Source organism: Thunnus maccoyii, chromosome 11, assembly GCF_910596095.1.
Source record: "Thunnus maccoyii chromosome 11, fThuMac1.1, whole genome shotgun sequence".
NCBI classification, from domain to species: domain Eukaryota; kingdom Metazoa; phylum Chordata; class Actinopteri; order Scombriformes; family Scombridae; genus Thunnus; species Thunnus maccoyii.
The window spans coordinates 30630910-30657295 of NC_056543.1; the positions used below are offsets into that span (position 1 = coordinate 30630910).

General features: G+C 38.8%; 1 protein-coding gene across 2 annotated transcripts; it reads left to right on the top strand.

Moving 5' to 3' along the window:
* The first annotated feature begins 2536 nt into the window (after positions 1–2536).
* On the top strand, positions 2537–26235 carry wdfy2 (WD repeat and FYVE domain containing 2). 2 transcript variants are annotated; one of them, XM_042425769.1, is made up of 12 exons: positions 2547–2882; positions 4457–4524; positions 7190–7263; positions 9672–9726; positions 11684–11834; positions 13576–13688; positions 14865–14991; positions 17795–17900; positions 19519–19620; positions 21422–21552; positions 21674–21782; positions 23232–26235. In XM_042425769.1, exons 1-12 carry the CDS (start codon positions 2740–2742, stop codon positions 23259–23261), a joined length of 1209 nt encoding a protein of 402 aa, XP_042281703.1. In that variant the 5' UTR covers positions 2547–2739; the 3' UTR covers positions 23262–26235. The 2 variants fall into 2 exon arrangements, with proteins under 2 accessions (XP_042281704.1, XP_042281703.1); XM_042425770.1 differs by lacking the exon at positions 23232–26235 and having other exon boundaries at positions 2537–2882; positions 21422–21508.
* The last annotated feature ends 151 nt before the right edge of the window (positions 26236–26386 follow it).

The following is a 26386-nucleotide window of genomic DNA, read 5'->3' on the forward strand; positions in this document are numbered from 1 at the left end:
TTTACATAGACTTACATTCATTTCCTGGAGACTTGCACTAACCCTAGCCATAACCACTACTTGCCTATTTGCCTAACCCTTACCCTGACCTTAACCACTGACCCAAAAATCAGTGTTTTACCAATGGGGGACATGGCTTTTGCACAAGCCTTCCCCAATCAACTGGTCTTAAGTCTAGCTTGTGTCCCTGAAAGTGGCTTAAGTCATACCACACACACACACGTACACACGCACGCATGCACACACACACACACACACACACACACACACACACACACACACACACACACACACACACACACACACACACACACACACAATTCAGCTTCCTGTATGTCAGTGACACGTTTTTCAGAATAAAATTGCTTTGGTGGATGGTGATCTTGGAGGGCATTGCAATTTTGTGCTACTTACTTCTACTCCACTACATTTCAAAGAGAAATATTTACTCCACTACTATTAACAGCTATGGTCAGTTTACATACAAAACATATGATCATCTTACAAAATATGATGCACATAGATTTAATTACCTGACAGCATATGCAATATTAAAAATAACTCCACCTCCACTAGCTACAACATTAAAATGTTGCTACACCTGAATGCATCAATACAAATAATAATCCAGTGATATGATATTAATTTTAAAATAACACTCTGAAAAGGGACATCTTCCAATTACTTTATTTGAAAATGCGAATATATTTTTCTGATAGTACTTTTGCACTTCATCAGTAGAAATGTAAGTTTGAATGCAGGACCTTTACTTATTATTGTATTTTTTTTTTTACATTGTAGCATGACTTTCACTTCATATATAGGAGCTGTATTTTCTTCCACAGCTGGAGAGAGTACACAAGTTACCTTGATCAGAATAAATATTTACAACACTACATCCTCAATAGAAGTTATTTGTTCGCTATCATTTTGATTTCTTTATCTTTTCATTTTCCTCTTTTAAAAGCAGCACAAATATAGATTTTTTTTTCAAATTTCACTTGTTCATGTCAGATCAATTTAACATTTTTATAGCTATTCCACTCTCTTGATATGTTTATTACAGTATTGTGATGTGATTGTTGCTCTAAAATTTAAAATCTAAAAATTCCTCAAATTCATAGTTTTTAGACCTTTATACTGAAGTCTAGACAAAATATTACCGGAAATGAATATCCTTATGTATGTTTCACCACTTCCTGTAAACAGCATGTCACATTGTTTTGATGATAACACATATTACTGGGTTATCTTCATGGCTGATATGGATTAGCAGTTGTTTCACGATAATATCGCTTGAATCAAAAACCAAAACAAGTGATTGTCAGTAGGGCTTTTATTATGAAGGTCGTGATCGTATGGTTGATGTGTTGTTGTGCAGCAGCTTGACTGTCAGTGTTATCATCAGTCAAATGTGTGAAGCTAGCGGAAAAAACCTAAAAAAAATACTTTTTTTACCCTTCAACATAAACGCAATTAAACTTAGAGGCTGCGTATTGTATTCATTACATTAAATACAGTAAACTGGGGACTGTATTTTGCTGCTAATCTGCAATTTATTAATAGTTTGTCGAGCTTTAGATCTGACACCAACACTTAAGACATTTTCAAGTTTGGGAAGCTGCCATTCTGTTTTACTAAAAACTCTTGTTTTAATAAATTAATAAATGTTGGTACATTTTATGGGATTCTCAGTTCTAAATGTTCAGTCAGCAGTTATAAATGTTTGTTAATAAGAGTCACGTTTATCAGTCAGTCATGTTTATCACTGTCTAATAAGTCATTAAGTCTGCAGATTAAAGTTTTAGTAGTCCTGAATAAATAAGGATCTAAATACGGGATCTGCAAATATGTGTTAATAAAGGTGTTACAATAAGTCCATCAAGTTTTATATATGTTAATTAGTTGTTAATGAATGGATTTTGGTCCATACACTAGTAGTAGCTGTTTTGCAGTGAACAGTCCATTTGAGGGTTTTTCTGATTAATCAAAGAGCTGGCTAAAAAGACAAAGCAGGTGTCCTGCTAGAGGGAGATTTCCCACAACCTAGCAACCCCAAAGTTGTTCTTAATAATTGGTTATAACTGATATTGACAGGAGCTTATACCTGCAGGAACTAAAAGTCAAGATGTTGGCTTCTGCTGCATCAATCTTGACCATTTTAAAATCTGGCTCCCCAACTTTATGCCTTTGCAATGACAATCATGGAGTAAATTAAGCCATTAACTGCAGCTCACCCTTCATAAGTTGTTCCTCATGAGAAAGTGGTACCATTATGATTATTTAAACAGCTGTTTGGGATTTCTTTTGTGCCAAAGATAATATAAGATTCTATTTGTATCACACTTTTGAAATTTCTTGTTATAATCTACTCAGTTTTATATGAAACTGTACGCCGAGAGTTGCACTGGACTGCAAATAAAGATCTGTTTTAAAATTTAAAGTTTGAGAAATAACGCGTTTATTCTGAAAGTACATGAGCGGATGGGCAGGATGTTTTATTTTGTTGGGAGGAAATGCTTACTGTGGTCGAGTGTGTATCTTTGGTATCAGGTGTGTGTGTGTGTGTGTGTATGTGTGTGAGTGGTCAGCTGACTGGCAGCCAGCGTCTCTGACAGCCGTCACAACACCGTGTGTGTGTGCTGCCTGACAGCCGGCCAGCTGCTCTCCTGTCGGGCCAGGCTGGGTTATGTGTCCCGAAGTCAGAACCGGACACGGAGGTTTGTGCACCACCAACACATGGCGGCCGAAATTCAGCCTCAGCTTCAGCCGCAGGCTCGGAAGCCATGTCTGCTGAGCAAGATTGAGGCTTTCCAAGATGTTGTTAGCACGGCGGTCATCATTCCCAAGGAGGACGGCGTTATCAGCGTGTCTGAAGACAGGTAAGCTAGCCTCAAATTAACCATCAAATCCTGCTTTATAGCCGTCACCTGCTATGCTTTTGCCTCCAGTAATAATGTCCTTTGTCTGGTTTAATAACTACAAAGCCATTTTTATGTAGAAATAGTCCAACGGTGTACCGGGATAAAAGAAAACATCCCCTTTTAACATTTCTATAAAGTGTCAGCTGACAGTCATTTGAGCACCGTGCATGCTAGTTAACGACAGTGTGCTCATTGAAAACAACGTTCAGCTCACCACTGGCCAGATAACGTCAGTAAAAAACGTAGTTCATTAGACTGAACTACCGGTTATGGTCATTTAAATAGGGGCTAACTTTAGCTAGCTACCTGCCAAAAATGGACTCATTCAAAAATAAGTAAAAATAGACATTCGTTAAAAAAAAGAAAGAAAAAAAGGTGCAGTTGGGATTCCACATATGTTTTGAATAAGCATTTAGAGTGCCTTTATATAATTTCTCTCTCCAGTTGGAATAAGAATTCTGTAATTTGTCCCTCACTCTCCCAGTGTTTAACCTGCCTGTGTGTGTGTGTGTGTGTGTGTGTGTGTGTGTGTGTGTGTGTGTGTGTGTGTGTGTGTGTGTGTGTGTGTGTGTGTTTGTGTCTGTGTGTGTCTGTGTGTGTGTGTTTGTTGCTATGAGTGTCTATTGAGTGTGTACATCTGTTAGTGTTGGTGGTTGGAGGGTGGCTGTGAGCTTCTGCATACTGTACAAAGGTTGCATGTGCTGTAATGTTGTGTACCACCTCAGTTACTGTGTCCATTACATCTTTGTTTTCTTTAACTCCTTTATATTTTGTGTTGTGTAACCAAGCTGTATGATCTCCATCGTGGCACATCATGTATGTTCAAAATATTATTTTGTACTGTTGCAGAGATAAGAAAGTGGTTATTATTTTATTCCGACTTACAGCACTGTAAGTTTCAGCCTATTATAGATAGACAAGTTCACATCCAACTTTTTTTCTCCCCATGCCAAATCTGACACCTCAGCTCAGGGAATCTGCTGATACTGAGTATTAATCCCATACTAGTGCTAACTTTTCCCCAAATTAAAAATCTCTACACCTCGCTGATTGAATGTTATTGGAATCAATCATGTTATTGCTGTAGCATTAAAAAAATAAAGAAAGTAACTCATAGTGAAAACAATGAATTTTATAATGGCATTGATTGAGAAACAATGTAATGTGGATGGTAATCTAAGGTTAGTACAGGTGCTCATACCGACTGACTGACGCGTCTCTTATGCTAAAGGTGAGAATTAACGCCCCCTCGTCTTGATGTAATTCAGTTCCTACATGCTGTTGTTATGGGGGGACAGTGGTGGTAAATGCCTGCTACAGTAACAGTAGGGTAGAGATTCTGATATGAACCTAGAGTGCATGAAGTTGGGTGTGTTTACATGACTTCCTGTGTTGATTAAACTGCTGCCTGCTAATTACCTAAAATCCAGAGAGACTGGAGAATGTACACATCAATCATTCAGGGTTACAACTGTTGAGCCATGAGGGCTGTTGGTAATGCAGAGGCTAAAATATGATGTTTCACTCTCCAGGACGATTCGGGTATGGCTGAAGAGAGACAGCGGCCAGTATTGGCCCAGTGTCTACCACACAATGTCATGTAAGTATTCTTGCTTTCTTTTTGTGCATGTGTTTATTTGTCTGTATCCTGTTTGGAACTGTTTGATTTATTGCCTTTTTTTTGCAAGAGCCCACATACACTTCATCTGTCTGTCTGTCTTTGAACAAGCTGATTGATTGGCTCGTTCAGTGTAATCAAATATATCATGAATATGTAGGAGTGTGTATCTTCAGTCAGCCAATTGTCTGGATAGCACTTACTGTACTTCTTGAAACAGGCATGTTGTTCATTCCTGTTTTTGTTCATTCTTCCTCTGTGTTTGCTTTCATTCTGTGTGAGTGTTTCACCTCATCATAATGGACATAATGAATCACACAGACTCATGTCTTAGCTCCTGTACAATTGTTTCACTCCTCTCTCTTCCTATCTGTGACACCATGTGTCCTTGTTTCCCTCCAGTTGTGCAACTGGAGGAAATGCCATACTACCATCAGCAAGATATGTAGCTTACAATAACAGCACTGGATGCTGCATATATGTTAAACTTGTTAGTTTACTGATACAAAAGCTGAAATGAGCGTCTGAAATATTACAATGTAATTACTGCTTTCATAACTCATAAATACAGGAAGTAATTAAAATTTTTTCTTTTTTCTTTTCAGAGTGAAAATCTTGACTCAATGATTTAAAATGTGATAAAATACAAGTCGAAGGAACTGATTCATGAATGATGTTTTGCTCTAGTTAATCTCCACTGAGTATAACTTTTCACACATTAAGCCATCTGTGCATTTCAGAGTTGCTTCAACATGAGTTTGTTATGTGGAAACTTTCAGATGAGATTGAAATGCAGAGATGTTGGTCCCACATTTCTAATTTTTTTTGTCTCTTAAACCTCAGCCAGCACATTCAGGAAATTGCAACAGCACACTGTCATCCAAAACGGTTCAACGGTCGACATAAACGTCTAAATCATCTGCAGTAAATTAGTTTTAGGGTTATCTTCACCACTGTAAATCAACCAAAGATGGTTTGAACTGACAGGAAGTTCTCTAGAGATGTGTACTGTCTCACGCTGAATGGATTCAACCTTCCAAAAATAACAATATTATTATTGTTTCTTTGGTGTAAGAGGACAAATGGAAAGTTATTAATGATGTTTAATCAGTTAGTAACTAATAAAACACTGCTGCTGTATTTGTTTCTGCATGATGAACTCACAGCTATTGTCTTATTGAGGGCACCCTGCCTCATTATAGACAAATATAGATTCTGATATTTTCGACTTAAAGCTGTTGATATTTGCGTATTTGCAGCTATTTAAAGGAAAATTACCACGCAGCATAGTGTAAACAAGAATACATTATTAGTGAATTTCCTTTTTAATTAAATACTGTTCTAATAAACAGGATAAGCAAAGAAACAATGAAAACGCCAAATAAAATTGCCCCGAGGCCGTCAAAAAACAAAACACGTTCTGCTTGAGAGACCTGAATAAACACTGACTGAGGACTAAAACTGTTTAAGTTGGTTTGTGTCCTGAGAAGTTGTCCCACAGGTTGTGAATAGAATAACAAAAATCAAACATGCATATGACTATTGTGAAGCTGAGAATGTTGAAGTGTTTAGACTGTTTCAGAGAGGTGTTAGCCTAATTCAACTCTGTGGTAGTTTTGAAGGCTGGGAACACACTGAAAATGCGTCCTTCCAGTACAACACCACCACCATTTAGTTAAAATAGGTGGAGGACATGATTTAACCATGTTCCTAGTAGGACCGGGCAGTATATCAATATTATATCCATATCATATGAGACTAGATATTGTCTTTTTTTGGATATCGTTATATCGTGATATGGCATGTGTTGTCTTTTCCTTGCACCAGACTGTTGTAGCTCTTCTATTATTTGCCTTTAACCAGTTAGTCATTATATCCACATTACTGATGATTATTTATCAAAAATAGTCATCCTTACACAATTGTTTTGCAATATCGATATTGGTATTTGGTCAAAAATATTGTGATATTTGATTTTGTCCATATCCCTAGTCTTGATAACATTAGTCAGGAGATGCATATCAAGCTGAAGTGATGACCGAATCAGTATTCAGTTTTTTTAAGTATTTTTTGGGGTATTGTGCAACAATGCACAAAAAAATCTTAACTCAAGCTTCACTTTCTAGCTTTTTCTAGGGCTTTCAGTCGCATCTCATGGTCTTTTTCAGTTGATGGATTTTGCTCGGTTTTGTCATACTTAGGTCATTGTGATCACATGACATTGTTATCACATGACCTAAGTATGAAACTTCGCTCAGCTGAGCAAACTCCATCCACTGAGGAGGACTGTGAAATGCAGTTGTAAGCTCCGAAAAGGCTAGTAAGCTTAACCTGAGTTAAGAAATGACAAGGTCAAGAAATAACTTTCATTATAAGTATCAAGTATCATTATATATAATTAGTTTTTTGTAGCTTCACTCCCAAATTCATATATCACTATTGGCTTTCAAAAACCTGTGAAAATAATACCAATTCCCAGACATTTATTGCAGCAGAACATAAATATAGCCACAAAAAAGCAAAATGACAAAGAATGTATCATAACAATAAAAATTTACACAGCAGATTAGTTTTAAAAGTTAAATTGACACAACTTGCAGACACATACAAGCAGAGTGTTCACTTTTGTCTGTCCTTGTTTCTCCAGCGTCGTGCTCCTGTATGTCCTTTAACCCAGAGACCAGGAGGCTGTCCGTTGGGATGGACACTGGAAGTATCTGTGTAAGTCCAACCATCAACCTACTTCCCCTTCCCAACAAAACCCTCTATTCTTTCTTTCCTCTCCTCACTCAACTGAGGAATGTCCATGTTTTTATAGTTTTTCACTGGTAATGACCTGAAGGATACAGGTCATTCCTGAATTTTTGTCAGTATGTTGGCAGGAGGATCTCTATTTATTATCTGCTCTTTGGCATGTAAAATGGAATGCAGGTCTAATTGTTTGTGTTTTGGTGAAACTCCAAAGAGGCTTTCGTCAGGTCACTGTGATAAGGGAAAACCTCTGAACTCTGAAATATTGTTTTTTCTCTTTATGCTGTGTACAAATGGTCAGGAACTTAATTAATTTTTAACTGATCTGCGTCAGAAGTTCTTTGAACTAAGTGAAGTGTTAAATACTGAAAGTTAGCACCAAATGCTTGTTCAGATTGTTAGTCTTGGTTACTTTGTTGGTTACTTTGTTGACTACTTTGTTTTTGGTTTGATACTTCCTGATTTAAATCGTAATTTTGTTTCCTAATTCCACACTATATATTATTGAGGCAAATCATTTGTATAGCTGTTTGGCTTATTTTAATGGAAAAAATATTTTTTGTAAACAAACAAAAAAAAAAAAACATTTTGTACTTGAAAATGATGAAAAGACCATTGTATCAAAACCAAAGTCAGAGCTTTGTTTTTATGGAGGTTATTTTGCAGGCATTTGCAGGCACAAGAAATTAAAAGACCTAAATTACAATCCATCAGTCCATCACTTTAGTGCAAGTTGTCTACACAACTGCTGGCCAGGGTACCATGACATTTACTATGGGTACTCATGGACTACTGGAGATGATTCCCTAAAGCTTTTGATGACCCCCCAACCTTGCAGCAATATCACAACATAATTTCCTCTTGACCAACACTTTGTCCATAACAAGGTATCTCAATGCTATTTGCCAGATTGCCATGACATTTGGTGTATTCAAGTATTCAAGTTCCACAGAGGATGACACGATTGCACCTGGCAACAAAATGTGGTCTGTATCTGCATATGTTATCTGATAGGCAAAAAAATTGTGGTCGCAATGTGATCTGATGGGCCAGATCACATTGTAGGTGGTCTCAAATTGTCATCGGATATCAGGCAGGTGTGAATGCAAATACGGTACACTCATTAAAAAAATTGTACCAGCAAGTGGAAAGGTCACCTAACTCCTCCTGGTCCTGCTAGCTAAAGCAAGTCCTGCAAAAGCTTCAAATAGTCTGGGTAGCTACAAGTTTTCCCTGATAAAAAGTGGTTTAGAAATGAATGATGGCCATTTGTGGCAGTGCCTCTCTTGACCTGAGAAGCACCATGTTTGTTGGCATGCAAAGACCCATGGATCAGATGTCATTATTCAGATAATGTATCCAGTAACAGATCACATGCTAACACCAGTTGTAAATGCAGCAGATGACCTTTTCCTAACCCTACCTGCACAATTTCCATTTGTACGCAAGATATATCAAAACTTAATAGGCAGCTTTTGTGGAATTTACTGAGTACATTCATGCTCCCCAATGGATGAAACCTTTAGAATTTTGGACACTATGCATTCCTCTTATCCCTCCCTCGTGCCAAAATGTCAAATTTGCACTCAAGAAAATTTGACATTAAATTTACTGAGAATGTTCTTGCTCCCCAGAGGTGAACCCTCACTGTATTTATCTAATGACCCTGTGACTTTTCCTTTAGGACACCAAGATTACTGGCATTGTTCTAGAAATCAATATTTTGTCCATTCCTTGCACGGAACATATGGTTTAATGAACATTGCAGCCTCTAGTGGCCACTAGTGTGACTTAAAACTGCTGGTCTTACTCTTACACGTCACAGTACAGCAGTTCAGGCCAGTCTATTCTCAGATACAGCAGTGTAATACAGTCCAGCTATTGTTTTATTGTTTGAGAATTTCACAGTGGGAGTCATTTGTTTTGGAACAAGTCAGACCAATACAAAGTAAGACAGAACATAACACATTTTCTAGGATTTTCAACTCAAAACAACCTTAATACTCAAAGTTCTTTCAAGTTTTTTTATGATGGGCGGAGGCCGCAGAGGAAATCACACCGTCGGATCAAAAGCTGTTCTTTTTTTTACAGGCTTACACACAGGCCTGCACTTCTTTTTTTTATTTAAGTCAATCTCAGTCACATTTTTAGAAAGTGAACGTGAATAAGTATTTATCTCTCTGCAGGAGGAAGGCCTATGCTTCAAAAGTAATCCCATTTTTAAGGCACCTTAAAGTCTTATAGATCAAATGTTTTAAAGTTTGATCCATTATTATGTACACACCAAAATTTAAATGCAGTAATGTGATTTATTTTGCCGTTCATAGATTTACTTTGAAACCCTAATCAAACATTTTTGTCCATTTCCTGTCTTTCAGGAGTTCATCCTGTCAGAAGATTACAATAAGATGACCCCAGCACGAACCTACCAGGGTGAGACAGGAAGTGTGTATGTATGTGTGTGGGTGGGTGTGTGTCAGTCAGTCAATATCACATGTCAGGAAGTTGGTTTGTTTTGAAACTTATCTTTGTGGCACATAGCTCTAACATAGTCCTAACTCACATAATCCCAACAAAATGTTAAAGTAGTGTGAAAGTAATGAAATTGTCTTGAATTTGGACTTATGAGGTCTAAATGCAGCATAAACATTTTTTCTGAGTTTTTAATTGTCTTAGATTACTCCTTAGATTGATATAAAAACCAAAGCCAACTTATGCTCAACTAAGCACTAAACCTGATATACTTAACTTTATACTGTTAAAGATAAGCCCAACTCCCTTTATACTTTTCTGTCATCCATGGACGAAACCTTAACGAATAGTACTATCTACTGTATCTATCTATGACCTGTACTGTACGTGTTATTTTACTTGTTTCTGTGTCATTAATGTAACAGTTATGGACTTGAAAGTACCAGTATAATATTGTATGTAAGGTCTTAAAGCCCCTATGTGTAGGATTTTAAAATGTCTGAGAAAGATGAATTCTTGTGGTGGTATAAGTCACAATGACAAACAAAGATTGTATAATTTTTCCACAAACAAAATATTCAACACATAATGGACTTTAAATTGACCCATCTCAACAAATAATAACCTCTTTTTGGGCCTCTGTTAAAAACAAACAAACATGAAACCTAGAATTGCCTTGCCTGAATCATTTATCCAAAAATCACTTGTACAAGTAATGAATCCAACTCTAGTACCTGCACACAGCCCTTCAATGACATCAATATTTGCACTATTTTGCATGTTTTCCAACCTCACGTTACACCTTTATGTGTAACGTGAGGTGTAACTGACTTGTTACTTCACTCTTCCTTTAGGGTCATCACTTAAAAGATGCAGTTTGTAGAATTTAGTGGCGTCCAGCAGAACGGACTTGGCTAAATGGAATAAAATATTCATATGTTTTAATTAGTGTACAATCACCTGAAAATAAGACTCATTGTGTTTTCGTTACCTTAGAATGAGCCCTTTATATCTGCATAGAGAGCAGGTCCTCTTTCACGGAGCCCACCATGTTGCAAGGCCATGTTTCTACAGTAGCCCAGAAGGGACAAACCAAACACTGGCTCTAGAGGGTTTTTTGCATTTTTTGCGAGTTTCACGTCCACCGTAGGTTCTCCTACACACCTGGAAGGGGAGGGGGAGGGGAGAGGGTATTCAGTTGGTTGCAATCTGCAACCTGGCCACTAGATGCCACTACATCCGACACACTGATCCTTTAAAAAGATAATTTATAAAAGCTGAAACTCTGCTCACTCTCTGCAATTTGCATTTTATTTATTACCACATGCTGTATTTTTACCCTGGCAGACAGTTCATTGTTAATAAAGTCTGCTCAGCGCTGTGTATTTCAAGCTTTGCAAACTCTGCAGCTTTAGGAGTTTGCTCTCTGATGGTAATCATAATTCATTTCTTTCTGTTGAGTATATCTCACTCACAAATAACTGAACCAGAGCACCACTGATTGATCTCTGCTACAGTTCCAACTACACTAGATGTTTTTTATAGTATTAATGCACACGCAACCCTTGGAAAATTGATTCGTGAATGAATTCAGATTGATATTTCTAGATGACTTTTTATGATATGTCTTTCTCTGATCTTAAGAGAAGATCTGTACCACATGTCCTTGTGTCATGTGTGGCTGTGTGTAACTGACAAATTATGTCTGCACCAGTGTCAGGCAACTTTCTCTTCTTTCCTTAAAGAAAGGCACCCTATCTTCTGCTTACAAAAAAGGGTGTTAATTGCATATTCTCTTGCAATTTTAGCATATAGTATGAATGATATTGATAGCACAATGCAAATTGATTGCATCTCGTGTGTTGTACTTGTGTGTGTGTGCGTGCATGTGTGCATATGTGTGTGTGTGTGCCTGCAGCCCACCAGGGCAGAGTGACAGTGGTGCTGTTTGTATTGGAGATGGAGTGGCTTCTGAGCACCGGCCAGGACAAGAACTTCACCTGGCACTGCTCAGAGAGTGGCCAGCAGCTGGGGACTTATCACACAGCAGCCTGGGTTTCTGGACTACAGTATCCTTTAAATGCCCCTCACCCTCACCCCCAGTCCCCTCCTGGTCTTCATTTGCTCCTCTGCCCGCGACTTTGCTCCATGAATTCGACAGCTACGCTCCCTGTTAAATGGAGTGGAGTGGATGTAATAAAGTGGGAAGTGATGAGCCATCTTCGGTGCTTCGGACTCTTGGCCTTTTATTGTTGACAACACAGTCTATTTTAAGACCCCAGCAACATAAGACAGAGCAATTGAGATTAGCTTCCAGTTAGTTTGTACTAATGGGAAGGGCTAACAATAGGCATCAGTCATGCTGTTGTCAAGGAAACGGTCTGAGTAGGTTTCTGCAATGGCCAGATGAAAGGCTGTGAGTGCTCAGCAGCAACAAGGATCCATACCAATGAGCCTGCCATGAGGTCATCAGACTGCTGGTATCCTGCTAGCCTCTACATACTACATACTTGCTATGTGTGGTTAGCATGGCTAGAAAATCAGTAGAAGAAACACTGGGCCATGACAGTGGCAGTGTTTTTGTTTGGAGTGACTTAAAACAGGATAATAAGGGCTGTTTTATGAAAGTGTTTTCAGACATCTAGTTTATGGTTGTTTCAACACTTCAGTGACTGTATGTCACCAGCTGCTGTTTAAACAACAATCAAATATAATCTAAAAATGTTTTTTTTAACTAGATCTTATTTTAACTTAGACCGTTGACTCTACGCCACGCTTTACCAGTAGAAAAAACATCAGAACTAAGGTTAAATGAATATAATTCATGTGGAAACAACAAACAAAAGCGCTGTTTGTACTAGTAAGCTTACCAAGATTTATGTTTAGACAGTAAAATGACTTTTAAAAAATAAGATTTTGACAGGTGATGCTCATCCAGCAAACAAGAATTCATTCAAAACTGAAATAAAAAAATATGATGAAATCCATCTTGTCCTTGGGTTCACTGTTAGTGTAGTAGAGAGCCACTTAAGATTTTTGTTTGTCAGAAACATCTTGCGGCTTGGGCAAAGTTCAACTTACTTGCACAACAGTAATTCATGTAAAAGTGAAAGGAAACGTAGTTCATGAGCTTTCTAATATTATTGCAATGAAATAACATTCAACATGTTGTTAATGGAGTTATGTTATTGTTAATAGTTACAAAAATGTAATTAGTTTACAGTGGGATTGGATGGGGGAGGGGAGCCACTGAGCCAGACTCAGAGGCTTTTTTCCTTGAAAATCCTCAAATGTGTGCTTCTGTGGAATGGCAAAGATTTATTTAAATAATTGAAAAAGAAGAATTTCAGGTATCCAGAGAGGAAAGGGAAATTGAAAACAACAATTCCAGTAATTAGATTTGTATTGTGTTTTCTTTAAGACAGAAGGATTTCAAGAGGATTGGATAATTAGGTTATTCCTTGTGCGGTCGTCATTTTTCTCTTCTACAATGCCAACAGTGTTGTAATGATTTTGGTCTATGGTGACTTAACCAGGTCAGAGGACGATACTGACTGAAAGGCCTGTGAAATAGCTGAGAGTCGTCCACTGACATGCTGTACTTCCTCTGCCTTAACTCAAATCTTACATTTCACTCTTAACACAGCTATAAACAACGCTGGCTCTGGATTTTCTTGGACAGCGTGCTGTTATAAAGTAGGATTTTGCTTTTCTAGTGTGCATTTCAGTCCATTAACAGATGAGTCGATGCATCACTGGTTTCTTAGCAAGACACAATTTCTTGTTTTTTTGACCTTAATCTTATCCCAGGTTCGACGTGGAGACCAGACATGCATTTGTAGGGGACCAGTCTGGTCAGGTGACTATCCTGAAGCTGGAACAGGACAGCTGCAGCCTTGTCACCACCTTCAAGGGACACACTGGTACTCTACACACACTACACACAGTGAAGAAGCTGTGAATTCTTGCAGCCTCAGTCTGTACCCCATGAGCTACAACACTGTTGACAAAAACTGTCATTGACTTTCGTTAATAAATAATCGGTTACCTAAATTGCCTTGTAGCTACGCTTCGAAGCCCTGATATTTTTTGCTTCCTGCTCTGCTTTCAAGCACTCACTCTTACAAATATTAGTTTTTGTTGAATAAACAAGTATCTTTTCCTCTTTTCCTTGTGTGCCGCATGGGCAGCTTGTTCATTCTTCTGCTGTCAAAGAGAGGAGCTGTTGCTGAATGCAAATGACAGAAACTGCCATTTTATAATAGTTTTGGTTATACTTTATATCTAAAAATGGTCTTTTCAAAACCATTTTACACGTGGCCTTAAAACAATAGAAAATAAAAACTACAAATGAAACGGTTACAGCTTTTGCAGAAAGATGTCAGCTGGGAACAGCTTTTGTCAGGAGGGGAAAGGGATAAAGGAAGAGAAAATTACATCTTTATGCTTAAATTATTTCTTTTATACTTGGAGTAATCTCCCATAAACCATCAAGGTTCAGACAGTAGCTGCATCAAATTCACATAATAGTTGATGCTCGATTTCCTCTTTCAAATTGTGTTGTCCTCAGGCAGATTTTAGATTTATTGAGCCAGTTACCAGTAAATTCAAAAGCTGTAGGTCCCTGGTGGTTTTAATATTCAAGAAAATCTTTTGTGGCTGTCACTGTGGAATCTGCTTCAACGTAGGCAGTGAAAAATGTCTTTTACAGTGATAAATAGGAATTAAAGTCTAAAGATGACATAGTTTAAAGATGAGTTCATAGCCTGTAACAAAAATGTGTCTTTTTTCTGACATTGAGTTACTAATTTATAGTCATATTTTAGTCATATTTCCATGGAGTCATGTATTGAACTGTGTATAAGTCCAGCAAATGAGCCATGATAACATGATCAGCGGATCATAAATAATTCTGAGAGGATTCAGAGCTGAGATGATATATCATGCGCTGGTTCTTAATACGAGGCCCTCAAGTGTAAAGCCTTTTTACAATATGAGAATAAACTGTCTGTTATTTGACCTTTTTGTGAGTGTGTTTGTGATCTGATGCTGGTGTTTCACTGTGTGTGGGTGTGTGTGTGTGTTGTACTTTGCCCCAGGTAATGTGACTGCACTGTGTTGGGACCCGGTCCAGAGGGTGCTGTTCTCCGGCAGCTCAGACCATTCCATCATCATGTGGGACATCGGAGGGCGCAAAGGCACTGCCATCGAACTGCAAGGACACAAGTAAGAATCACAAGCATCCGCTACTATACCACAACTGGTTGGTTAAGATGGTGGGGCCATGCGCAGCAGTGGCTGCACTGGCACCTGAAAGAGATGAGAAATCAATCACAAATTGCAAGTGCACAGATGATGTCTGTGTCACCAGTAACAACCAAAAACCAACCAGAAACCTAGGATGACCACAGAGGTGTGTGCGATGTGGAGAGCACGAAATGCTTCCTTCAAATCCAGTGACATGGTGGCCCTCAGATTAGCAAGAGTCAACCTGAACTGAGCCATCAGGGTAGCAAAGCGCACTCATGGTCAGAAAGTCCAGTGTCATGGAGTGTTCATGACTCTAGGGACACCAGGTGCATGTGGCAGGGAATCCAAACTATCACAGAGTTACAAGACTGCTCCTCCACCTTGTGATGACAACACCTTCCTAAATGAGCTCAATAATCGTTCAATGGTTCGAGGCACTCAAAGACACACTCGTGAGGAAAGCCACACCTCATCATGATGACCAGGTACTCGGTCTTGACCCAGCTGATGTCCGATGGACCGTGATGAAAGTCAGCTCAAGGAAGGCTGCTGGTCCTGACAGTATACCGGGCCGTGTGCTCAGAGAATGTGCTGACCAACTGGCACATGTCCTCAAAGACTTTTTTTAATACCTCACTGAACCAGGCTGGCATCCCATCATGCTTCAAGACTGCCACCATCATACCAGCGCCAAAAAAATCTACAATTACATGTCTCAATGACTACCGCCCAGTAGCACTTACTCCCATCATGATGAAGGGCTTTGAGAGGCTGGTCGAGGACCACGTAATATCCAGACTTCCCCCCACTCTTGACCCATTCCAGTTTGCATACCGCCCTAAACACTCGACTGAAGATGCCTTATCCTCTGCACTCCACCTGAGCCTGGCACATTTGGAGGGAAAGAACACCCATGTGTGAATGCTGTTCATTGACTTCAGCTTTTAATACAATCATCCCCCTTCACTTGGTAAGCAAACTGGGTACACTGAGCCTGAACATCCTCTGTAACTGGTTATTGGACTTCCTCACAGACAGACCCCAGTCAGTGCGGGTTGGAAACAACACTTCCATCACTGAGCACCAGCTCCCCTCAGGGCTGTGTCCTGAGTCCACTGCTGTTTACCCTGATGACCTACAACTGTATGCCAAATTTAGCACGAACCACATCATAAAGTACACAGATGACACAACAGTAGTTGGCCTTATGGTATTATGTTTTCGGGTTGTCCGTCTGTCTGTCTGTCCATCCATCCGTCCTTGTGAACGTGATATCTCAGGAAAACCTTGAGGGAATTTTTTCAAATTTGGCACAAATGTCCACTCGGACTAAAGGATTAACTGATTAGATTTTGGTGGTCAAAGGTCAAGGTCACTGTGATCTCACAAAACACATGTTTGACCATAACTCAAGAATTCATACGCTAATTATAACAAAGTTTGACACAAATGTCTAATAGGATAAAATGATCAAATAGTGAAATTTTATATTGAAAAGGTCAAAGGTCAACTTCACTGTGACATCATAATGTTCTGCGAAAACAATTTTCTTGCCATTATTCAGTGCCATAACACAGGAATAGAAGGGGAGATTGTGACCATATTTCACATTTGGTCAGATACTGTGGTGATTGTATAGATCCTCTGTGCTGCCAGATTGAAGATGTGTGTGAAGCATCCACGTTTTAGAATTTGTAGCTTCTTCACAGCAACATCCATATCTGAAGCACTGTCCAATCTCATGGCTACAACTTTGTGTTCTATCAGAATCAGCTTTATTGGCCAAGCTTGTGAACACATACAAGGAATTTGACTCTGTTTTTTGTTTCTCTCATTGAACTTACATACTAATAGACATGCAGCAGAACAAGAATAACAAATCTGAGGCAAGGGGAAAGACAATGAATAACAAGCTAGACAACAACAAAAGGAATAGTTTTCCCAATACACTTGACTAGGGAGGTTTGCTTACCGCTGTAGCTGAGAAAACAATCTTGCAATGAATGAGTGAAGAGCCAAGGCTGAATTATTCACTGGAATAATACATGACAATTTCACCACAAAATACACTCAATACCTTTTATTAAATTCCTTCAAAGTCTTCACAACATATAATATATGAATCTGGATAGACATGGATGTAAACTGCAAGTTTACCAGTTGGCAGAGGCATATAACCATAAGGCGGTATTTTTAGTTTACTCTGGCTTGGGTGCGTTCAGATTCTAGGTTTATAGGCTGCAGAAAATCTGCATTCTATCTAATAAATGATGATATCGCTGAGAACATTTAATAAACAAATTGGGCTGATCAGACAAGTGGATGAGACTCAGACTCACAATGGTCAATATTTAAACCATGGAGATAAACAATCCTTTAACTGCTAAAATGGTTCCAAAATTCATGAACTGGGAATTGAGAACATTCTTCTTCATTGATATTTCTTTTACAACTAAACACTGATAGTTGTTAACTTATTCAGACATGAAACCAACATTTGAAATATCCATCACAGGACCCATTTCTCCATTTGTCTAATTTAAAAAAAAAAAAAAAAGAGATTCCGGTTTTATTTTATGCAACATAGCTGCTTTGTTGCAGAGAGCCAGGTTAAAAAGAGTTAAAGTTTTGAAGAGACAGCAAAAACTTGATCAGCATTACTCATATAAACCACTTATGTTCTTGTTAACAAATCAGGTCATTGACCTAGTGCTTCCTCTGTTGTCTAATGCCTGTGTGTGTGTGTGTGTGTGTGTGTGTGTGTGTGTGCTCCCTACAGTGACAAGATTCAGGGTTTGTGCTATGCTTCACACACTCGCCAGCTCATCTCCTGCAGCTCAGATGGAGGCATCGTCATCTGGAACATGGATGTAACACGGCAAGAGGTGAGAGAGACGGATGAGGCGGCAGTCTCACCCAACACACAAGCCCATGTTCGTGCTCAATCTGTGAACTCTGACACTTTATGGAGAAAATATGAAAAAATATGGACATTTCTAAAATGTGAGCTGTGTGTTTTTCTGTCAGTTTGCATACAATATGTGTCCGTACTGACATATACTGTGTTTAGATAAACCAATGATGTTTGCTTTCCCTCCTACTTTGAGATCATTTCTCTTAAGAGATCATGACACGAGATTAGACACACACACACACACACACACACACACACAGTCTGGCTTTTATCAGAGAGACTTGCATTCTCTCCTCCCCCTCAGTGCTGCCAGTCTTCATACAGTAGTTGAGACTTCATTGCATCTTTAGTCACTTTCATTCTGCCTCAGCATCATTCAGTTGTGCCTCTGTCTCTGTTATTTGGTCCAAAATCTCATCTCAATTATATTTTCTGTTTCACTGGTTCTGTTGAAGCTGACATCCCTCAAGGCGAGCTTTAAAATAATATGAGTACGTTACTGTTGCTCCCCAAGCAATCACTCATAGCTGTTATACCAAACACTGCACTGTGTAGCTGGTTACTCAGCGAAAAATTTGCTAACTGGCAAATTCATCAAAGCTGTGGGATTTAAAAGAGAAAAACTAGAAAGAGGGAACACTGATTCAGGAGTTTCTCATTTCATTCCTCATGGCAATCAGGGTTGAAAGGTTGGTTGACAATAGATGGGTTTCCCATTTACAAACAATCGCATTGGCACAATGTCATGATAGCTTATATATAGACATTCTCAGTATTTAGAGATAAAAAAAAAACAGTTGGGAAGCAGTAAAATGACTTTTTAGAGGTTTGATTTGTATGCAGAGCTCATCCTCGCATTTCCAAAACTGCAGTGTAAGCAGACAAAACTTCAAACTATCAATATAGGATATAATAACTATATTTATCAGCCACACAGGTCTCTGCACACCTGTTTGTGATTTCCACAGAGAAATTATAGGCATAACAATATGATGCATTTTCCATCCAAAGTCATCAGTCTGCTACCTCTATCAGCTGTCACCTAAGCCCACACTGAAACAGCAAAAGCATTGATCATAAAACCTGACAAATGCTTGAAATATTCCTTTAACAACCATAAACACAGCTGTGTTACCTTTAACAGGTAAGACAGCTCACAGTTCCTGTGCTCAGAAACTGATTTCTTCCTTTTTCCCTGTTGGGTTGTGTGTCACCTCACCAAAAAGACCACCTTCTCCTGTCTGTATGATGCGTTCAGGGTCTGCTATGGCACCAATTGATGCTCATTAAATGACGCAATGCTTTATAACGTCAAGAAATAATTACAACGTGCAACTCCTCCTAAAATTATTAATTGTATTTTTACTGTTATGTTTGTGTACAAGTTGAAATAAGCATATATAATGTGTAAGTACGTCTCTGCTCATCTATAGTTTGTTCAAACTTTCACAAAATGACTTTGTCCAGGTCTTTAGAAATGAGAAATTAGTGTTATCATTATCATTTGGTCATTGGTGATACTGGGAGCATAATTTCAAACATGTATAGCAGAAACTGTTCATATGATTTTGAATTGTGCATTTGCACAGACCCCTGAATGGCTGGACAGCGACTCCTGTCAGAAGTGTGAACAACCTTTCTTCTGGAACTTCAAGCAGATGTGGGACAGTAAGAAGATCGGCCTACGACAGGTATTGGACACACCCATTCCTAATGTTCTTTTATTCTTTTCATTTTGGTATGAAATTAAGTCTTTCATTAATTATAAAATCATCAGTCCCAACACCTGATATCATAGTTTAGATGTCAGGTACTCTGCTGAAGGAGAGTCAGTGACCTGCAGCTCCACTACACCCTGAATTCATACCAGACAACTTTCCAGAAAACATAGACGACTCTTCACTTTTGCTGCACTAATAACCAGCAGACTTCTTGTGACTGTCTTATTGTCTCATTTTCAGGAACAGCCTTCTGTTATGTTTACTCATTTCAAGTGTGTGTGTGTGTGTGTGTGTGTGTGGGATCCACACTTCATGGATTCAGTAATAGCCCTTTTTCAACTGCAGAGCAATCTTCTGGGACATTCTGTAGCAAAGAACCAATCAGAACATACTGTAATGTACTGTAGTTGTTTCTGGAGATGAGGTTCATGTTTTCTGTTTCATTGCAACCACAAAGATCTTGATGCAAAAAAGCAACAGTACAACTGAGGAAGCAGCATTGTAAACAATAATGTAGAGCCTCCATTTAATACTATGAAAATGGAATAGATGTCGCTATCTTTTTATTGTTAAGTGAATTGGCTGTACTTCTATATGGAAACAAAAACATGTCATCACAAAACCATTCACAAGTGTTGAAATTAGTCTGCTGGTGGTAGCCATGTAGCAACATGCAGCAGAGGTGTGGTTTCAAGTCACACGACTTGGACTTGAGTCAGATTCGAGTCATGAATCTAATGATTTTATATTTGACTTGTCAAAATCAAAAAAGACTTTTTCAATTTAGCTTTTGATATGAAGCAGCAGCTGTAGTAAATGTTGTGTTAGCATCAGCAGTAGCTTCATTTGACTGTAGGAGAGCGAACAGCAAACAGTGAGGCTGACAGCAGTGAGATCAAATTAAAAACAGTAACAATGCTGCGTCATTTCCTGTGACCATCGTGCGTCGGTTTGTAACACGAGTCCAGTACGGAATGGTGGATCCTGCCACTAACAATGAAAACTGCTATATATACAGAGGTAATTACAAAATTGAAATACATTGAATGACTATTGTAGAAAAAATGCTGACCATAAACAGTATGAAATGGCATTTGACTTCATGAAAATCTTAAGGATTATAACTTTAACACCAATGACTTAGCTTGGCCTTGAAATCAAATCTGCAATGTGAAAATATGGTGTAAAAAATGCGCAGTGAATCAACTCTTTATTTTCCTGACAAAAGATATACTATATATGACTCTGAACCTATCGTGCTGTGCCAGAAGGAACAAGTTTCCACAAGAGTTTCCAAGAGTTCAGTACAGCAGACAGACATCAGATAATACCTCAAATTATCACGTAGAGATGAAAAGCCTGCTGGGGTTAACAAAAAACAGATGGCAAAAAATATTCAGCTCTGAAATGACAAATCATTGTAAAGATGCACCTGATCAGTTTGCTTTTAAATATTATGTCTGTAAATCACCCATACTAGCAGTTACCCTGCTTAAAAATCCTAAATAACATTAAACTTGGTGAAGGGGACATTACGACTTATTCAGGACACAAAACACAAAGTTTAGGACTTGGACTTGACTCAGGACTTGTTTGTCTTGACTCGGGACTTGACTCAGGATTTCATAGCCAAGACTTGAAACTTAGTTATGACCTGCAAAACAATGTCCCACCTCTGGTAGTTAAGCTATTAGTTCTGTTACTTTGCTGTTCCTGGTTAGTAATGAGACTATACAAAGCTGACATGTTCAAGTCCTCTTGTGTTCCTCAGCACCACTGCAGGAAGTGTGGCCAGGCAGTGTGTGGCAAATGTTCATCCAAACGTTCCACCATCCCCCTCATGGGCTTCGAGTTTGAGGTGCGTGTGTGTGACAGCTGCCACGAGTCCATCACTGACGAGGAGTGAGTAACAATTAGCCTCTGTTGTTGTCATATACTGACCCTTTGTCCTCTCATAGCTAAATGACGAGCTTCCTCAGCGCTCTCACAGTAAAGTAACCGACATTCCCTTTGTGTCTTCTAGCCGAGCGCCTACAGCCACCTTCCATGACAGCAAGCACAGCATTGTTTACATGCATTATGAGCCCACCACTGGAAGTCTGCTCACCTCTGGCACCGACAAGGTTATCAAGGTCTGGACGGGAACAAACAGTATCTGTTGTCTTCATGCGTTTCAGATAAGATATGCAAGCACATCCAGGCACATTTAGTAGAGTCACTCCTTAGCAGGGGGAGTTTTTAACTCTGCCATGGTTAGGGTTTTTTGTCCCACTCTTTTTGTCTCTTGCTTAGTATTAAAAAGGCAGGATTAAAATGCTAGTGGGCCCCTATTGACTAACCATTCCCCCCCTTGTGTGCATCATGTATGTATCCTGTTGTGTTTCAGTACAGCTCAGCTGGAGTACTATCTGCCTTGGTTGGCGGCTTGTCAGGCTGTTTGTGGTATTTTGTTTAAATGAATATATACATCAATGTAATGCCAGCTGAAAACTATAAAACTAGATTTCAACACATGCCCATGCAAGGACATAATGGATAAAAATGCAGGACCCACTTAAGGTCCATTATTTCAGTTTATATTGTGCTTTAGTGTATTACCTAAGAAAACATTGACAAATAAAATGTAGCTAATCAAATTACCTCAAGCTAATTGCATCACAGTGAACTGTAGTAACCGGAGCCTTCAGGCCCCTGAGGTGTCTGGGGCCCTATAGGTTAGACTAACCCATTGTTGCTAACTTCTGAGCTAACCCCCTTCCTCCCCCTTGGTCTTGGGAAGCTGCAGCATTTATTAACTGACACACTGTAGTCTGTACTGTACATTTACTGTACATTTTTGGCCTGGCGGGGGTTCTCGTTGGCCTGGCCAACCACAGAAATGACCCCAACACTTATCTATGCAGCTAAAGCTTTTAGCCACTTGTTTTGGTTGCCCTGCACATTGACTGTATAGTTGAGTCTCCCCACCCAGCACCAAACAGCACACAAACAAAGTTTACGACTAACAAGTGAAGAAAGTGGAACATCTAGCAGCTAAAGAGCCAGATATTTTTCTCAGGAGTTGGTGCAGACCAAAAAGGAGAATATTGGACTCACATATGGACAGAAACATAACTCAAATGGGATTTTATTGTTGCTCTGTGTCTGGTTGTTGCCCAAGTAGGTAGTTGTTTGCTAGCATGTTAGTCATAGTAGCTTGTTCAAATGGGGACTCTGTCTCTTTGTTTGTTTTGTCAAACATTACTAAAGGCAGATTTTTTTATAACACTAAAATATTGGTTAATCATTTTGTAAAATAATGTATTCACTAATGTTTCTCTGCTAACCTGAAAGAATTTCATCATTTGGGTTTTAAAAACATGTTGCTTCAGACTTTCATTTTTGGAAAGTAAAATTGTTCAGTTTAAATATTATGTTGTTTGTATCAGAGCCCAAACAAACACAGTTATCTGTTAAATTCTGTTTGTAGTATTTCTGCAATCATCCTTTAGGGAGAGTCAGCAGAAATGTTTCTATCAGTAAGTTCATTAGGGTTGTCTCTCTTTGACAACAAACTGATCATGTCTTGTGTTTATCTGCAGCTGTGGGACATGACTCCTGTGGTGTCCTGAGGTCTGTGGTCCATTGGCAGTCGGCAGGAACCTCTGCTCACCAAACTGTGATGGTCTCACGGCGGCAGTTGCTCTTGGAAGAGAGAAAGAGAGAGAGAGAATGAAACTGAACTATATCAATGTCATCTGGATAATATTTAACAGTTGTTCATCAACAAGCTGTGGCTGCTGCACGTTCACAGTGAGGACACTGGAGGCCAAAGAAGCCTGGGAACAGGGCAGGCAATGGTTGACACAAGGTTACAGACAGTTGTGGGTGTTTGTTTGTGTGAAGGGTGCTGTTGGGTGGGGGACATGTCTGTATATATGTGGGGTGGAGGGGTGGGAGTTGAAGCATTTGACTTTGTAAGGTATTGACACACTTTATTTGCTTAAATTTCATGCATTCCCTGTTGATTACATACTGGAAACTCACATAACAGTAATTGAAATATTTCTGCACTGTGGTCAGTGGGTCCCGTAAAACCAAATGTTAGTATTTTTTTAGATGTGAATCACTTCATGGAACTCATTCACAATCTCAAACTCACTCATTCCTGTTTACCAAGCTGTAGATTTTCCAGGAGAGGGAGTTTCTCAGTCACCGCCAACCTGCACCACCTATAGGAAAGGAAAGTAACAGCAACAGCAGTCTGTCTGTGAAAATAATCACCAGTTAAAAGCAAACTGACAAACAAGAGATAAAACCCAAGGTTTAAAGTTCACCTATTATATTCACAGCCCATCCTCACAGGAAAAACAACAGTATAGGTCTAAAATTCAGACCAGCAAAAACCACCTTTTGTTACGTTTACGCCATTTAGCAGCTGTAGTACTTATGACACGGGCAAGCGACATGGTTCAGATGACGTCAATACAAGATGACTTGATTTTGCTTAACTACGAGGAGGCGGTTGGATGGATGGCTAGATAGTTAGATGGCAAAAAGTGGGCTTTGCTGCAGGAGACTACAGTTTGCTTCCTGTTCCAATTGAGGGTGTCATGTTTCCAACTGCGACATTTTTTAAAAAATGGTCCTGTTCTGGAGTGCATTACTATGGCTGGCAGATGGTGTAAACATAACTGAAGGTTGTTTTAGCCGGGTACTGTCATGTAATTATGAGGAAGTGTTGGTATTCCGCACCAAATGTCCTACATTGATATTTTTCTCCTGTTGCTTTGTTTGCTTCTGTTACAGCAACCTATTTTTTCTTTTTATTTTACTCAATTCTTTTTTTAATCTATTTTTCATCAGGGCCCCCTCCTTTCCTCTGGAGTTCATCTCATCTATCATTCATTTAAGTACAGTCTTGAAGGACAGATGAGGCACAGTGACACTCAAGAGTGTCTCAGAGCAGAAAATCTGCTCACGGTAGGCCATCTTACAATTCATGGGTTTAAAATGTAAAAAGCTATCACTGTCCTTGCTAGTTCAAAAATGTGTTACTTTCGTTGCTGGCAGGTGGTACAGGTTGGACTGAGGGGAGGGGGAGACTAAAGGAAGGAAATATTTCTCATCTACTCCACTGGATATCACACAAATTTGGTTTTGCCACTAAAGACAGTTCAGTTTCACAGTTCTTTATTCAAATTTTAGGGATTATCCAATCATTTCCAAAGATACCAAATATACCATGTTGAATTTGGGGAAAATGTGTATAAATCAACGCATATGACACCTAGAATAATGAAATTTGATGTGTGTGCAGCATCGCACAGCTTCAATATCATGTTGGAACAAGCAGATACAGAATATATCAGTGATACTCTAGGGAGGAAAGTTTTCTTCAGTTAGAGAAAACTTCAAGTGGAAATCGGAAAGTGGAAATATGAAGTTAAACCATTGCAGCAGACATTGATGGTAATCCAGACTCTTGCCATGATATTGTAAGTACACAGTGTTAGATCAACATTTTGTAATCCTTAAATTAACCAATCAGATTGCTTGCTGAACTTTGAAAAAGATCTTTTGTATGTTTTGTCCTGTCATCAGTGAAGCTCCTTTATGAGATTATTTATTATTCTAGGTGTGGACTAAATGTTTTTGACTTGCAAATGCACATATCAAGCTAATCAGTGGCAGCACAAACATGAATCAGGACTGTAAGGAAACTAATGAATGTGGTTTGATTTTGTTCTCACTGTTACTGTTTCATCAAGTCACTATACTGTATACTGACTTTCATGTCAATGCACTGGAATCAAGAAGCAGAAATATGTCACAAATCGCTGCTGTGAAGTGAAAATAATGACGTTTTTGCAATTATCACATTTGTGCTTTAAAGATCAAAGGGTAACTAAATTGAATTCTTCTAGTGTTTAAAAGCCTGCTGAATATTTTCCAAAGATGTTTAACTTTTAGATTGAAGATATGTTGAAGACATCATCCAACAGGAAAGAGACAGTTTGTTTTTGCTTGTCTGCACTTTGACAGCTACTCATAAGGTACATTCCCTGCAGCTGTTTCCTCATGAATGTTACCCTGTGATTACCAAGACCTTAAAGGACCGTACCAGTGTATACTTCACATTTTTGCCAACCACTTTCAAATACAAGCTTTACAGTTGTTGATGTATTTTTTCCAACTGTCAGAAACATGTTGGTTTCCATTCCGTTACATAAATGTTACATTACTTGACAAGGAGTAATGTAGACTTGAAATGGTCTTATACAACTTAAATCTAAAACTCAACAGTGTAATCAGCAAAATAGGTTGCTGTGATGTATGTGATTGAAACGCGCTAAAAACAAATCATTGGTATAGTCCTTTAAATACAACAAGACTACACAGGAGATACTAAGTCACAAGATCCACAATATCTAAACCTTTTTTTTTGCCATCAAAATGTTTGATAAATTCAATTCATCTGAGGCCAGTGGTCTATTTTTCTGTTGCCGGAAAAATAACAAAATGTTGTGTTCCAGTGTCTATTAATGTAACCATGTTTGTATAAATGATGTATTAAACGAGCAGGTATTCACCTACTCCAACAGATATGAGTCAAAATTGTTTTTGTGGAATCTCAGAGCTGCTGTTCGTGTGTAGTGGTAACAGAAATATTATCATGGTTGCTTTTCAGTGACAAAAGGACAGCATCTTCTCCCCTTTTTCACATTTGTACATTTTCCTCAGTAATATTCTTTTT

What these genes read in the sequence shown, in the direction of transcription:
- wdfy2 (XM_042425769.1), top strand. Translation starts at nt 2,740, where the DNA reads ATGGCGGCCGAAATTCAGCCTCAGCTTCAGCCGCAGGCTCGGAAGCCA. An exon ending in CCCAGCACGAACCTACCAGG is followed by an intron (nt 9,727 to 11,683) that starts GTGAGACAGGAA and finishes GTGTGCCTGCAG; the next exon opens with CCCACCAGGGCAGAGTGACA. An exon ending in TGGATGTAACACGGCAAGAG is followed by an intron (nt 17,901 to 19,518) that starts GTGAGAGAGACG and finishes GCATTTGCACAG; the next exon opens with ACCCCTGAATGGCTGGACAG.